Genomic DNA, 15,248 nt, shown 5'->3' with positions numbered 1-15,248 from the left:
TAGCATCTTCAGTATATTGGCATCATGTTGAAAAGTTTGGTATGTATAGTATATTTCTCCTCTGAGGAGTATACATTAATTCACAGACATATTTTTCCAAAAATCCACATTCAAATCAAATTTGAAAATGACACACTTCCTGCCGTCAGTTGGTGGCGCTATGACTTTGACTCCTAATAGTCACATTTATGCGATCGGCATCATACACCGAAAAAAACCCTGAAGTTTGATCAAAATCAGACAATGCATGTGTATGTTATTAGACACTTCCTGTTTCTCATTTCTCGCCATAAATTCATCGCCTTGCCACGAGCAAACCGTTCGAGATATCAAAAATCTCTTCGCAATTTAGCATCCTCCATGTCTTGAGATCATGTTCACCGAGTTTGGTGACAATCGGTTGGAAACCCTCATAGGAGTATATCAAATTCCACAGCATGCACTTTTCACAAAACCTTAAATAGCCAACTTCCTGTTGGGCAGAGCACTGACGGTCAGCATGAAAGTTGTTCAGCCTGATGAGACCTATATGTGTATGAATTTTGGTGAGTGTAGATCAAACGGTGCGTGCTACAGAGCTCCTGAAATGTCGCCTTTTTAAAGGCTGTGCCACGCCCCCCCGGTGACCCCCCCATGTGAAACTCAGTCCAGCCCTGATGGCCGCAGATTTCAACATGTGTGCAATGTTTCAAGAGTTTTCGAGTATGTTAAGGGCCCCAAAATACCCAAAAAACTTGAAAGAAAAATAATAATAATAATAATAATAATAATCCTTCGAAAAACAATAGGGCCTGCTCCTTACTGGCTTGGGCCCTAATAAATATAGCTGCAAGCAGCGATGGCGGCCCCAAGCCGTCAGTGCAAACGCCATCCCGGAGGCATCAGGAGAACGGTGCACAGCGGGCACATGCATTTAGACTATTTATACCTTGTAAAGCATTTACAAAGGAGATTTAAAAGCTCATTAATCTTCCAAACAGAAAAGTTAAACAAACACAATACAGAGGGATACAGAACACAAAAATATTTTTTCAAGATTGAAAAAATGAAACTGTACAACTGTTCACTTGATGAAAAAGAAAGAAAAAGAAACCTCTGCAATTTCATAGAAAAAAAATCAAGTGTAAAGTTCCATTTTTTTTTTTTCTTTAAATAAATATTTCTGAGTTATGTATCCCTCTATGTTGTGTTTGTTTATTTTTTCTGTTAGGAAGATAACTGAGCCTTTAAAGCTCCTTTGTAATAGATATGCTTATAAACCAAGAACAAGGCATTTATAGCTGTATTTATAAACTGCTTACTAATGACTATTAATGTTGGGACAATGCTTTAGAAAGGATTAACTGACTATTTACTAATGCTTACCTAATGATTCATAGCGTGCAGTTATTATAAAGTGTTACCAAATTATGTTGTCAGTACCCTACAAATTAAGTGGAGTCTACTAATACTCTACTAACTGCTAGTTGACATGTAGTTGCAAAGTTACTTACTGTTAATAGAATGTCTAAGGTGGACTATCGAAGAAAAGTGTTACCTTTTTTTGTCCCTAAAACTGACAGAAAAGGATAAGGCCTAAGAGATTTCTTAAGCTGTAATGGGGGAAAAAAAACAACAACAAAAAATTACTGATTATTTGTTTTCTGGTGATTAAAGAGATGTAAAAACACATATTCGTCTGAATACTCTTCAGCGGATGAAATTATCTGGTGGTTTGGCACTACCTGACTTTAAATTGTATTATTGGTCCTTCCAGGTAAAGGCATTCACAAATTTGTGTGATAAAGACTCTGTTCTTCTCTGGCGCCAGATAGAACAAGAAATTGTAAAACCTCACAGAATTGAAGATCTGTTATTTGCTGGACTTAAACCTAAAACTGCACATAAGAGGTTTGGGCCAATTATAAGTAACTCTTTGCAGGTTTGGTCAAATGTTCAAAATCAAATGGGTTGCAATACTAAACTCTGTGATCGCTCCCCCATATGGCATAATTACAATCTTTTGCAGAACTCTGGCCCATATTTCAATGAAAGTTGGGCATCTAGGGGAATTTACATTCTGCAGGATTTGTATGGAAGCAGCTCCGGGCGGATGACGTATGAGTTCAGCGTTGCACATGCGCCGGTGAGTCTCGTGAAAACCAACGTTTGTTAACAAGAGCAAAGGAAGCTAAGTTTCCTTACTTTAGCAAAGGAAAACCAGTCTCCTCTTGGCTTATATCGAAATCCTCCGACATTCTTCTTTACAAATCCTTGTTTTGTACTTCTAATAAGTGACCGGTGTTTTGTTTTGATCTCTCCCCTGCCCTTCCACGTTCGTCACTTCTGAGTGGCGCATGCACAACACTGAACTCATACGTCATCCTCCCGGAGCTGCTTCCGTGTAGGACTGTTGGCACAAGCTACATTAAAGTGATTATAACGTTTTGAATATGGATATTTTTCTCACAAAAACGCATCAATTCGCTACACGAGGCCTTTGTTCAACCCCCCGGAGCCGTGTGAGACACTTTTTTTTTTTTATGGATGGGCGCTTTTTATTTAACTTCTTTTGGACCGACGCATACAACACCCGCTGAGTGGCATTAAACAGCTTGAAAGATCAAAGAAAGTTATATACACCTAGGATGACTTGAGGGTGAGTAATTTGTGGGCTAATTTTCATTTTTGGGTGAACTAACCCTTTAAGTTGGCTTGAGAAAGCCAACTTACTGATCTACTATCTAAGCTTATTAGTGGTGCTTGCCAAAGGCGAAGCATCACTATTATTATCTCACATACATATTATTATTATTATTATTATTATTATAGATTCCGTAAAAACTTTGGCGCATAACTCGTCCCGCACCGTTTGCCACAGACCCACGAAAGAGGCGTCACATCGTGCAGCTTATTGAGGAGAGGTGTGCTATGACTTTTATAAGCAATCGGGTGTACGATAGCAACCAAAACTCCCTAGCAACCATCTAGCAAGTCCTATATCTTTGCATCAGAATATCGTAGAGTCATGGGAGTTGGTTCTTTTGACTCATGCTAGCAAATAGGACTCCCAACATGCTACACATGTTAGCAGTAAATAGCTACATGCTAATAGTGATTAACTAAGTGCTAAAACATGCAAAAAATTATACAGTTTTTAAAACATGATTAAACTGTCAAAATGTGCTACCATCATGCTAACAATATGCCATATCATGCTAGCATTGCTTAGCTAAGTGCTAAATAATGCTACGAACGTGCTAAAACATGCTAACACATGTTAGAATCGCCTACCTAAATGTTAAGACGTGTTAATAGCATGCTAACATCATGCTAATGACAGGTTAACTGTATTAGCATAGTGGAAAACATTAGCATCTTACTAAAAAAATGCTAATGACATGTTATTAGTGTTATCCATGTTAGTGTCTTGTTAAAAACTTGTTAGCATCATGCTAGCAACATGCTAATTATGCTAACTTCATGTTAACCACATGTAGGGCTGGGCAATTTTTCCGATTTTATCGATTAATTCGAATTTAATGTTTTGCCGCAATTTTATTTTTTAGAAATCGAGGAATCGCAATTTTTAATAGAAATATTCAAGAACGATCAAACCACATGTCGGCGCACGTGATTAACCGCTCACGTGTGACGCGCTCACATCACGAGGCACCCCAACAAACACAGAACGTTCCCCTAACATTCCCATTAGGTTCCCATTTGGTTATTTTTTTGGGAACCAAATAAGAATGTTCTGGGAACGTTCCCTTTAGGTTATAAAATTTATAACCTGCATGTTATCTTTAGTTGTCATAACCATGTAAACTAATTAAAACTTTGCAGATGTTTCTGATTATTCTAATGCTGAAATGTGTATTTTTTTAATCATAAACAAACTATTTTTGCAGAATTTGTCTGAAATAAGCGAACCAAAAATTGTTAGCTGGGGCCATTCACACAGAATGCGCTTTTGTGTTGACAAAGATGCGACGTGGACAGTGGAATAGAAAAAACATGCAAGAAGATGTAAGTGAACTTCTTTTAATTTGAGCGCTGCATTTTTATAATGCCATTTCATGCGTGAGATGCTGCAAGAGATCCTAGTGCAGCAGTCAAACGCGTCCATGTTTACATAGAAAAAACAATAGAAAAGCGGCGCAATCTAATAAAAAAAGCTGTAAAGAACTACTACTGTATGTCTAATATTTCATGTTTGCATCATGGTGACAGGCTGAAAGCTGCTGTTCATTGTTTTCACAGAACATTTATTGTTAATAGTCTACTGGTTTATACCTTCAGAAGTCAGAAAGAACTTTATTACCAAGTATGTTTACACAGACAAGGAATTTGACTTAGTGACTGGAGCTTCCAGTGCAGAAGTATGACATAGTGCAAACTAGTGCAGCAGACATAGGAATTACACAGTAGAGATGGAGTATAACACTAATATAAGAAAAACAGGAAATTAAATAATGCACTATATACAGAAGTAGAAATATAGAGAAATGTAACTGTTTAAATGAATGTACAGATATATTTACAAGTACGTACTTGTAAATATATTGTACAAAAATACATGTACAATTTTCAGATTCTATGTATAAAGGCAGACATTTTGAATTTGAATTACACTGACTGTTGAGAATTTTTTGAAGCATTTTCATTGTAGCCTATTATTTCTGAACATATAACATGTAGGCTATAAGACAAGTTTGTACAGGATGCAGTTGTAGTTCATGCATCTTTTCTGCAAAGATATTTAACAAGTGATTTGTTTAACATTTACATCATGATTTTCAACTTCATGTATGCTGTACTTAGAATATAATTTTCTTTAACTAGAGGGTTAATAAAGAAAGAGCTATTTGAATCATGTTGTAGTAAAATTTTTAAATTGACTAGTTAAAAATCGTAAAAAATCGAGAATCGGTCAAACGTTCTGAAAAAAATCCAGATTAAATTTTTTTGCCAAATCGCCCAGCCCTAACAACATGCTAATCATGTTAACATCTTGTTAAAAACATGCTTGCATCATGCTAACAATGTGCTAATCATGTTAGCATATTGCTAGCATCATACTAATCATGTTAACATCTTGTTAAAAACATGCTAGCAACATGCTAATCATGCTAATTTCATGGTAATAACACGTTAATTGTGTTTGCATGTTTTTAGCATAATGCTAACACAATTAGCATGTTATTAATGTAATGCTAACACAATTAGGGTTACTATTACTCGCTCTCACACTCATTTGACTTTTCAAGTAACCAATGAGTAATAACATAGACTATAGAATACCCAAGGCGTGTCACTCATATAGTGTTGAATGGGGAAAAATGCAACGCTTAATATGGCCGCTCAATCGCAGGAAGCCCTGCCTTCTGAATGAAAGAGCCCATCGCTAATCGGTAAAGTCAGCATGTCACTGCAGCTGCTGTTAGAAGTCCCAGTTGCTATAGAAACAGTCAGCGCTCTGAGACGTGCGGTAACTAAAGTCGGCGCTATACACTTGCTAGGAACAGTTTTTCTTTGTGCAAGCTTAAAATATGAAAACTCAAATCAATATTATGTGTACAATTATTAATTTACGTCATCCTGGTATACTCGCTGTCTCTCGTTTCATACAAACGCAGCTGCTGCCATTTTTGCGACGATTTTTTTGTACACTGTAATGGATTATAAGATAACTAACAAACTGTTACGATTTTAAAAGTTTCATCTTAAATCGCAATAATTATTTATGTGGTGAAATGCCGTGTAATATGTGGTATGACTGTACCGTATCTCTTAAAGGGATAGTTCACCCAAAAAAAATTACCCCATGATTTACTCACCTTCAAGCCATCCTAGGTGTATATGACATTCTTCTTTCAGGCAAATACAATCTGAGTTATATTAAAAAACACTGTTGCTCTTCCAAGTTTTATAATGGGAGTGGATGGTAGCCCAAAATTTGAAGTCCATTATAATTTAAATAAAAATTGAACCAATCCATTATAAAAGAAGTCCACACGGCTCTGGGGGGTTAATAAAGGCCTTCTGAAGTGACGCAATGCGTTTGTGTAAGAATAATATCCATATTTACAACTTTATAAACCTTAATCTCTAGCTTCCGCTAACTGTCGTACGCTTGTTCTCGTTAACAACATACTAGTAACTTACTGTTCATGCTAACAACATGCTAATAACGTGGTAATGATGCTAAAATCATGCTAATATCTTGCTAATCATGCTAGCAACATGCTAATCATGCTAGGATCATGCTAGTAACTTGTTAATCATGCTAACAACATGCTAGTAACATGATATTCATGCTAGAAACATGTTAACAACATGCTAGTAACTTACTGTTCATGGTAACAACATGCTAATAACATGCTAATCATGCTAGAAACATGCTAAGAACATAATAGTAACATGTTAATCATGCAAGAAACATGTTAACAACATGCTATTAACTTGCTAATCATGCTAACACATGCTAGTAACCAGTGTTGGGAAGGTTACTTTGGAAATGTAATAAGTTACAGATTACAAGTTACCCTATTTAAAATGTAATAAATTTTCACTGACAGCCCAAATTTAGCCTTGTTTTAGCCTAGACGTCTGGGCTGTGTTTAGACGGCTAATAGACGTCTTTTAAACGCAAAATTGCTTGCTGGGTGACCTGCACTTGAAACCCTGAACAGTAGTTTTGCTTCTCTGTTCCACCTGTGCGCTTCCACAGTCCAGTCCATTCTCTCTCTCGCATTGATTACTCTGATCCAAACCGTTTGCCGGAGGTGCGGAGAGCGCGCGAGCCGAAGCATTGCCAGTCACGACTAACCGATTCATGATTTTTTAGAGATTTAATTATCGAATAGCAAATTCGGAAATAGTCGCTTTAGTACATTCGGCAGGCAACTATACAATAATAAACCTACTTTTGATTTATTCGTCCAAAATGTGGCATATTCCGTCCGCGTTAGGCTATAGGAATTCCGTTTTTATGACTGGATTCTACAAATCAGTCCGTATTTTCCGCATCGCGGAAATTATAGGGCCGTATGTCTCAGAGTAGTCAGCGCAATTTGGGAAAGAAATCAATTAAGTCTGTATGTGGATGTGTGTAAATATTCAAATGTAACCCCCTTTGTAATCGTTAACATTTTCATAAGTAACTGTAATTTAATTACACATTTTTTCTTAGTAACTGTAACTGATTACAGTTACATTTATTTTGTAATTAAATTACGTAACGCCGTTACATGTAACTAGTTACTCCCCAACACTGCTAGTAACATGTTAATCATGTTAGAAACATGCTAACAAAATGTTAGTAACTTGTTAATCATGTTAGTATCTTGTTAATCATGTTAACAACATGCTAATCATGCTAGTAACTTGCTAATCGTGTTAACACCATGTTAGTAACATGCTAATCATGCTAGAAACATGCTAAGAACATGCTAATCATGCTAGAAACATGTTAGCAATATGCTAGTTTTGAGCTAAATATGCTAACAACATGTTAATCATGCTAGCAACATGCTAGTGACATGTTAAATAATGCTAGCAGCAAGTTAATTCATGCTAGAAACATGTGTGTTCCCACTCTGTCCCAAACTTCAGTTTCAACAATTAAAATTAAACTTTAAGCTTTTCAAAGCTATTTCAAACTTTCAGACAAGGCTTTCTCAAGCCAACTTCAAAGTTCGTCTGCAAACTTTACTAACCTAGTTATATGTATTGTCTGAAGACAATCAAAAATTGTACCATATGCCGCCATATACAAGCTAAAGGGTGCTTTGCCAGCCTGTAATGGGACTAATAATCATCATTGTGTATTGTGTGTCTGCTTTTGGTATCAAATTGCCTGAAGGCTCTTGCACAGTCTATTGTGAGGAACAAACCGGATTCCAACATAATATTGTCAAAACAAAACCTGTGATGGTGGATTCACATGTGCTGTTCATGGAGCTAAAATCTGCTTTTTGCTGCTCACACTGCTTTGAACAGCTACTAATTAAATGTCTTTATTTTAGTTGCTGTGTAGGGGGAAGAGTGCTATTTGTCTAGTTTTGTCTAGCAATTTGTCTAAGGGAGCAGAAATATAGGATGGAATAAAGTGATTATGAGGATAAGAGTGATTAATACAGTATAATGATATCATTCAGTTTAAATCAGTTTAATTTATGTAGGTCAAAACCCCAATAATGATTGTGGAAATGCACAAAAAAAATATGATAATCATGCTAATGAATGGTGGTGGTTGATGTGGTATGTGTTATGTGATGTTCATTAATATCTTATTACAAACCTGTTTACAGAGACTCCAAATGCAAAGCTCCAAAAATTTTCTGAGGTTTCTCTCCAATGTTTGCAACAACCAAGTGAATTTGAAATCCTTCAAGTTTGGGTAAATATGCCATGGCTCGCACAGCTTCATCATAATATTACAGAACAAGTTTCAGCAAAAATTCTGTTATTATCCACCATTCTCATGGTGTTTCTAAATAGTATACTGTTGTTGTTATTGTTGTTGTTGTTGTTGTTTTTGTTCAAAATCAAGTTATGACTCTTGTTGCTGGACAAAAATAAATGTAAATGTTTCTTCAAGTAATGTTTACTACAGAACTTAGTATAGAACTTATATTAAGAAAAAAAATCTATAGAAAACCTTTTCTAAAAAAAGAAACAGCATCAGCATATGGGTTTAGAATGACATGAGGAAAGGAAAATAACATTTCTGAAAAATATTACACATGCTTCTTTCCTCCTACTTCAGTATTTTATTCTCTACTTTTTTGTTAAATCATAATAATGCTTAAAATACCACAAGGACATGTGATCCAGTTTAGGAGAAGCACATGCAAATACGTATAGGTATAAATAAGTCAGGTCCATATATTTGGAAACAGGCACAATTTTTATTATTTTAGCTGCTGACCAAAACATATTCACGGTACAGTTATAATTTGAGGGTTTTAATTTGAGCTTTCATTTGATTTCTCATCAAAATTGGAGGAAAGGTTAAGGAATTACAGCTCTTTAATATGTACCTCCCCCCTTTTTCAAGGGACCATAAGTAATTGGACAATTGACTCAAAAGCTGTTTCATGGACAGGCGTGGGCTATTCTTTTGTTATTTCTACATCAATTAAGCAGGTAAAAGGTCTGGAGTTGATTCTAAATGTGCCATTTGCATTTGCAAGCTGTTGCTCTGAACTCATGCATACATCATGCAGTCAAAGGATCTCTCCATGCAAGTGAAACAGACAGTTGTTCGGCTTCAAAAACAAAACAAATCCATTAGAGAGATAGCAAGAACATTAGGAGTGGTCAAATCAACAGTTTGGTACATTCTGAGAAAAAAAGAATGCACTGGTGAGCTCAGCAACATAAAAAGGCCTGGACGTCCACAGAGGACAACAGTGGTGGATGATCGGAGGATCCTCTCCATGGTAAAGAAAATCATTTCATAACATCCAGCCAAGAGAAGAACACTCTCCAGGAGGTAGGTGTGTCACTTTGAAAGTCTACAATCAAGAGAAGACTTCACGAGAGCAAATACAGAGGGTTCACCACAAGGTGCAAACAAGGCCAGATTAGACTTTGCCAAAAAACATCTAAAAAAGCCAGACCACTTCTGGAAAAGCATTCTTTGGATGGCTGAAATTAAGATCAACCTGTACCAGAATGACGGGAAGAAAAAAAATGGAGAAGGCTTGGAACAGCTCATGAGCCAAAGCACACAACATCATCTGTGAAACATGGTGGAGCAGTGTGATGGCATGAGCATGCATGGCTTCCAGTGGCACTGGGTTACTGGTGTTTAGTGATGACGTGACAGAAGACAGAAGCAGCCAGAAGAGTTCTGAAGTGTATAGGGATATACTGTCTGCCCAGATTCAGTCAAATGGAGCAAAGTTGATTGGATGGCACTTTATAGTACAAATGGACAATGACCCAAAACATACAGCAAAAACAACCCAGGAGTTTTTGAAGGTAAAAAAGTGGAATATTCTGCAATGGCCAAGTCAATCTCCTGATTTCACCCGATTGAGAATGCATTTCACTTGCTGAAGACAAAACTAAAGGCAGAAAGACTCACAAACAAACAACAACTGAAGTCAGCTGCAGTAACGGCCTGGGAAAGCATCACAAAAGATGAAACCCAGTCTCTGGTGATGTCCATGAGTTCCAGACTTAAGGCAGTCATTGCCTGCAAAGGATTTTTTTTTTTTTATATTAAAAACATTTTATTTATGATTATATTTATTTGTCCAATTACATTTGAGTCCCTGAAAATGGGGGGACTGTGTATAAAAATGGTTGTAATTCCTAAGCATTTTTTATGTTATATTTTTGTTCAACCCCTTGAATTAAAGCTTAAAGTCTGCACTTCAATTTCATCTTGATTGTTTTATGTTTATTTCTGTTCTGGTGGCATACAGAGCCAAAATTATGAAAATTGTGTCAGTGTCCAAATATATATGGACCTAACTGTATGTTAACTGTTTAGTTTCCTATATGGCCCAATGTGTGAATTAAATGTGTCATGCTCATTACATACCATGGACTTACATTTCCTTACATATGTAAATTGTGTCATATTTATAGGTTGTCTGCATATTATGGAAATCTCCTAGGACTGTCCTTTGAAGAGGCATCAGCCATATCTGCTCGTTTTCAGTCTGGGCTGGAAAAATGCTGTTTACAGCCCCAACCTGAATGTATAATTCAAGAGGTGAGGAGAAGGGTCAGGGGAGGGGGTGGGCCACTCGATGCTGTGTTTTCATCCAACCACAATGAGCAGCACAAAGGTTCAAATGTCTCTTGGGACAATTCTTTTGACCAGTAATCCTTCTGGTGGTGCATTTCTCCTGTTCCGCTTCACAAGATGTCTGATGATATGACAAACAAAAAGAATGCACTTTTTTTCTCTGGTAACTGATGAAAAACATGCAGCTACTGGAAGATATAATACTCACGTTTCTAATCTGACATTTTTTTTCTTTTACTCTGTGTCTCTAAACTTCATTTCATGGCCATCCTTTCATGGGCGAGTTCCTTTAGAACAGCCTTTTTATCTGTATCTTCCCACTAATACCTGCAGTCAGTCACATAATGCTTTTATCAAAGCTGCTGTTTCTGTTCATTTCAATTTCATCATTATCATTTTTGCCATTCAATTTTAGTGTGAATTTGACAGAGCTCTGATATCATGTGAGTAAAAGCCAGATTCATTGTTCTTTTCCTTTCATAATAGCTAACAAGCTTTCAGAAAGTTCTCTGCAGTGAATCCAAACTGGATGCCATGTCTGAGGATTTCCGGAAGTGCTGCAGTAAACCTGCCCTGGATACTCTTCCCTGCGTGGATGACTTGAAAAGGCAACCTCATCAGTCTGCAGACGTAGCCAATCCTGTTTCATCTAAGCTCTGTGAGGAAGCTCAACCACATAGAATTGACAGGTGCTATTTTAATATTCATCAGATATTCAGAGGTAGGGAATCCATGCGTCTCTTAAAGCAAAGGTCAACCGGAAAAGATATTTCTGCTAGTCCGCTTATTTCATTCTGATGTGCTGAGATCAAGTGCTTTGTTGAACGAAGACCTTGTGATCACTGCACCATATTTTGATCTGTCTTAATGTGGTGTAAATGCTAATGTGATGCTGAGTAATAAACAGTAATTGGCATATTGCGTGTTCACCGTGACCCACTCTGGGAATAGTCACCCAATCTCCTTTTCCAAAACACAATGGAGAGCGTTCCTTTTGATTTTGATCTTTAGCAAGCTGCTTAAAGGGCAAGAGTGCAAATAGTCATGAATTATTAACAGAGTGGCTATGAATATGAGCATATTAGCAAAATGACTCTCTGAATGCTCATTAATGAGAAAAAAAGCTTTAGACTTTTGCTTAATTTGCGTTATGTTCAAATGCTAAAGCTCAGAATGCCTCTTGTGATCAATTTTTCATAGACAGATTAAAACAAATATCTATTTGGGCTGCAAGAAGCACTTGAAATCTAGTCTTAACTGTGCAACAAAGCGTTGTTTCACGAGATCACCTTCTCGCCTGATTCTAATATTAATTTATTCCGTTATCAGAATGAAGGTAAAACATATTTGAACTGCACCTGGAGAGTGTGGGCTACAGCTGGACCTTAAATTTTCCTCACGGGCATGAACATTGATGTGGTGGAAACTATTCTTATACTGTATATTCCTGCAACTAATAGGATCAGATTACACTTATATTAATATGGATCAGACCCATTTCTCCTCTGTGTAACATTTCAGATCCGATTTCAATTTTTGCTTTGCAAGCTCAGGATCATTTTCCTGCAAATAATGCCTTGAGAACTAACCATTATAACAGATTGCCCTCAAAGAAAGATCTGGCCATTTCCCTCCCATGATGGTCAGATCAGTTGGCTGTTCTCTGATCAGCACCTCATGCCTTTCGAATTTAGTGAAAATGTAGCCAATATGCACTGCACGTGCTGTTCTGAATAAGCCGTATGAAGTCACTTGTGTGCCTGGGTGGACAAGAAAGATTGAACTCTTGCTGAGAGGCAGACAGCCGTGCGCAGAAACGTATGTTTAATTTATCTTGAACTGTAATTAGATGAGCCACTCAACATGGAATTCAAATGTGTTCTAGCATGTTCTGCTGAGTTTACCTCAGGGCCTGGTGTCATTAAAGGTGACATTTTCACAGTGCTTCGGGGGGCTAATACCAGGTCATTTGTTGAACCAAAGTGTGTATGCAAGTGAAATTAATGTGAGGCAGGGCGCTCTGTCAGAAATTTAAGAAGAACATAAGTTTTCATTAATATTAAAATAAAGGATATTTAAAAGCATTTAAAAAAAAAACTCCCTGATAAGACTCTGTCATTACACAGCCCAACTGTACCCTCTAGTGGTGGAGCATAACACTTTACATTCTTAATTTTGGGGTGACCTGTATATCAGCCTTTAAATGTATAAATACATTCTTTTAAGCTCTACACTGTGTGAAATAGACTAATGCCAACAAAATTCTGTTTTTAGAAAGCATCTATGATCATTAAATTCCACAATAGATGCATTTCATGCATTTTTTAGCAATTGTTTTATTTACTTAAATAATATCAAATGTTGTTATTGTTCACTGAAGCTATTAAAAATGTCAAACAGATTGTTAATTAAAATTTAGTAAAAGTGAAAAAAATGAAATTAATTTTAGTTCAATCATATATGTTCTTACATAGTCCTTCACCATTTTGAAAAATTCAATTCAAAATATTAAATATATATATAAATAATACTAAAATAACACTGGCAATATAATATTAATGATAACTCTAAATGATAGCCAGTATAACATTCAGTCTGGTGAAAAGTGTCGATTAAAAGGGTATTCATGAGTTCGCCTGCCCATCCAGTCCTGATGGTTAATGGTAAACAAACTTGGCTTGCTGTCCTTAATTAGTGAGAGACAGGCCAAAAACCTTACCCTTATCAGCATAAAAGCTATTTAAATTATTTAAATTTATATTTAATTGACTTTGATTTAATGTAATATTGATGAAAGAATACATAGTATTGTTATGTTTTTAAATCACATTCTTTGTTTTTATTCTATGCTTGATTATTTCTTAGGGATGCAGAAGGGCACCAATTTCATGGAATGACCCAGAAAAGATCATGCTGTATTGGCTATGACTAAGTGCAAGATAAGCTTCTAGTGTTTTTTTCACGAGTTCGCCTGACCATCCAGTCCTGATGGTTAATGGTAAACAAACTTGGCTTGCTGTCCTTAATGGAGGCTCGAACCCTAGGAGTTCAACCCCAGGGATGCCGGAAGAATTGACAATGGGACGGTGGTCACAGTGCAATGAGAGCTGCTTATATAGGCTCGTAACGATGATTGACTGGACTGAATGATTAGGCTCCTGCCGAACCTACATTTGGAACTTCATTTTGAGCCTTACTGATGGGGCTGTGGGTTTGGGAAAGCCCCCTCCTATAAAAACGTATATAAACTCTGTCAGAAATAGTATGATAAAGACCGCATTGTTTGAATACTACTTGTTATTAAACTGAAGACAAAAGCAAATAATTCAAATATTAACAAGAACATATTGATTCTGTGTTAACCTTTGCTTTTTCTATAGAAAATCATAATACACTATTAGAGGGATGTTAAAAAGTATAAACCTGAAGAGAAACATTTCTAATTCAATTCAAAATTCAGCACTGTCCATAAATATTGATATATTGATATATAGATATAAATAAATATATAGAGATATAAATTGGACAGAACCTTCTTATGGACCCCAGTTTTAAAACCCCTGTCCTAGTATTACAGCAGAAACCTAGGGTGAAGTGACCTTTATTTGACCCTCTAACTCTAACACTTTCTATTCTATTTTAATTCTACTTTATCTTCTTTTTTTATTTTATTTTTATTAAAAAAACAAAACAAACAAACACTAGGTTTCTATTTTTTCTATTCTATCTACTTGTTTTTCTTTGTGTGTGTGTGTATATGTGTGTGTGTATAATATATATATACACCTTGCTACGTGTACTGCGTTAGGCTAACCGAGACTTGTCATTTGCACTTATATATTGTTGCTCTTTTGTTAGTTTTGACTGCTTTTATTGTCCTCATTTGTAAGTCGCTTTGGATAAAAGCGTCTGCTAAATGACGAAATGTAAATGTAAGTGACCAGAACCTCCTCTGGAGAATATTTTCAAAACACCTTGAGGTCTTGCAGCCTCCTGCTGGTTAACTGAACGTTTTTGTTCATGGGCTGCCCTCAGAACATGCATTTATAGTAGTGGCCACAAAATATAAATAAACTCATGATGTATGGCATAGCAGGGGATTCACAAAATAGCATGTATCCTCCTGAAGTCAATGTATGAATGAGATCAAAAGCATGTTTATGTGTGTGTGTGTGTGTGTGTGTGTGTGTGTGTGTGTGTGTGTGTGTGTGTGTGTGTGTGTGTGTGTGTGTGTGTGTGTGTGTGTGTGTGTGTGTGTGTGTGTGTGTGTGTGTGTGTGTGTGTGTGTGTGTGTGTGTGTGTATGTGTGTGCATGTTTATGTGGTTTATGAGGACACAAATTTGTATAATAACATGGGTATGACATAGGTATTACAACGAGAAGGTGATTTATGAGGACATTTTCAGTGTCACCGTAATTCAAAAGGCTTATAAATAATTCAGAATGAGTTTTTTTGAAAATCTAAAAATGCACAAAGTTTCCTGTGAGGGGTAGGTT

General features: G+C 36.4%; 1 protein-coding gene across 1 annotated transcript in view; it reads left to right on the top strand.

The window, feature by feature from the left end:
- The first annotated feature begins 838 nt into the window (after positions 1-838).
- LOC107685258 (vitamin D-binding protein-like) overlaps positions 839-15,248 on the top strand; it is a 21,453-nt gene continuing 7,043 nt past the window's right edge. The window contains exons 1-4 of the mRNA XM_016481778.1: positions 839-892; positions 8,295-8,383; positions 10,588-10,714; positions 11,237-11,439. Of these exons, the coding sequence (XP_016337264.1) occupies positions 839-892; positions 8,295-8,383; positions 10,588-10,714; positions 11,237-11,439 (473 nt within the window). The remainder of the gene's footprint in view (positions 893-8,294; positions 8,384-10,587; positions 10,715-11,236; positions 11,440-15,248) is intronic.

Source organism: Sinocyclocheilus anshuiensis, unplaced genomic scaffold (assembly GCF_001515605.1).
Source record: "Sinocyclocheilus anshuiensis isolate Anshui unplaced genomic scaffold, SAMN03320099.WGS_v1.1 scaffold577, whole genome shotgun sequence".
Classification (NCBI taxonomy): domain Eukaryota; kingdom Metazoa; phylum Chordata; class Actinopteri; order Cypriniformes; family Cyprinidae; genus Sinocyclocheilus; species Sinocyclocheilus anshuiensis.
Note: the sequence above shows the minus strand (reverse complement) of the source record. Positions and strands in the feature narration are given on the sequence as shown.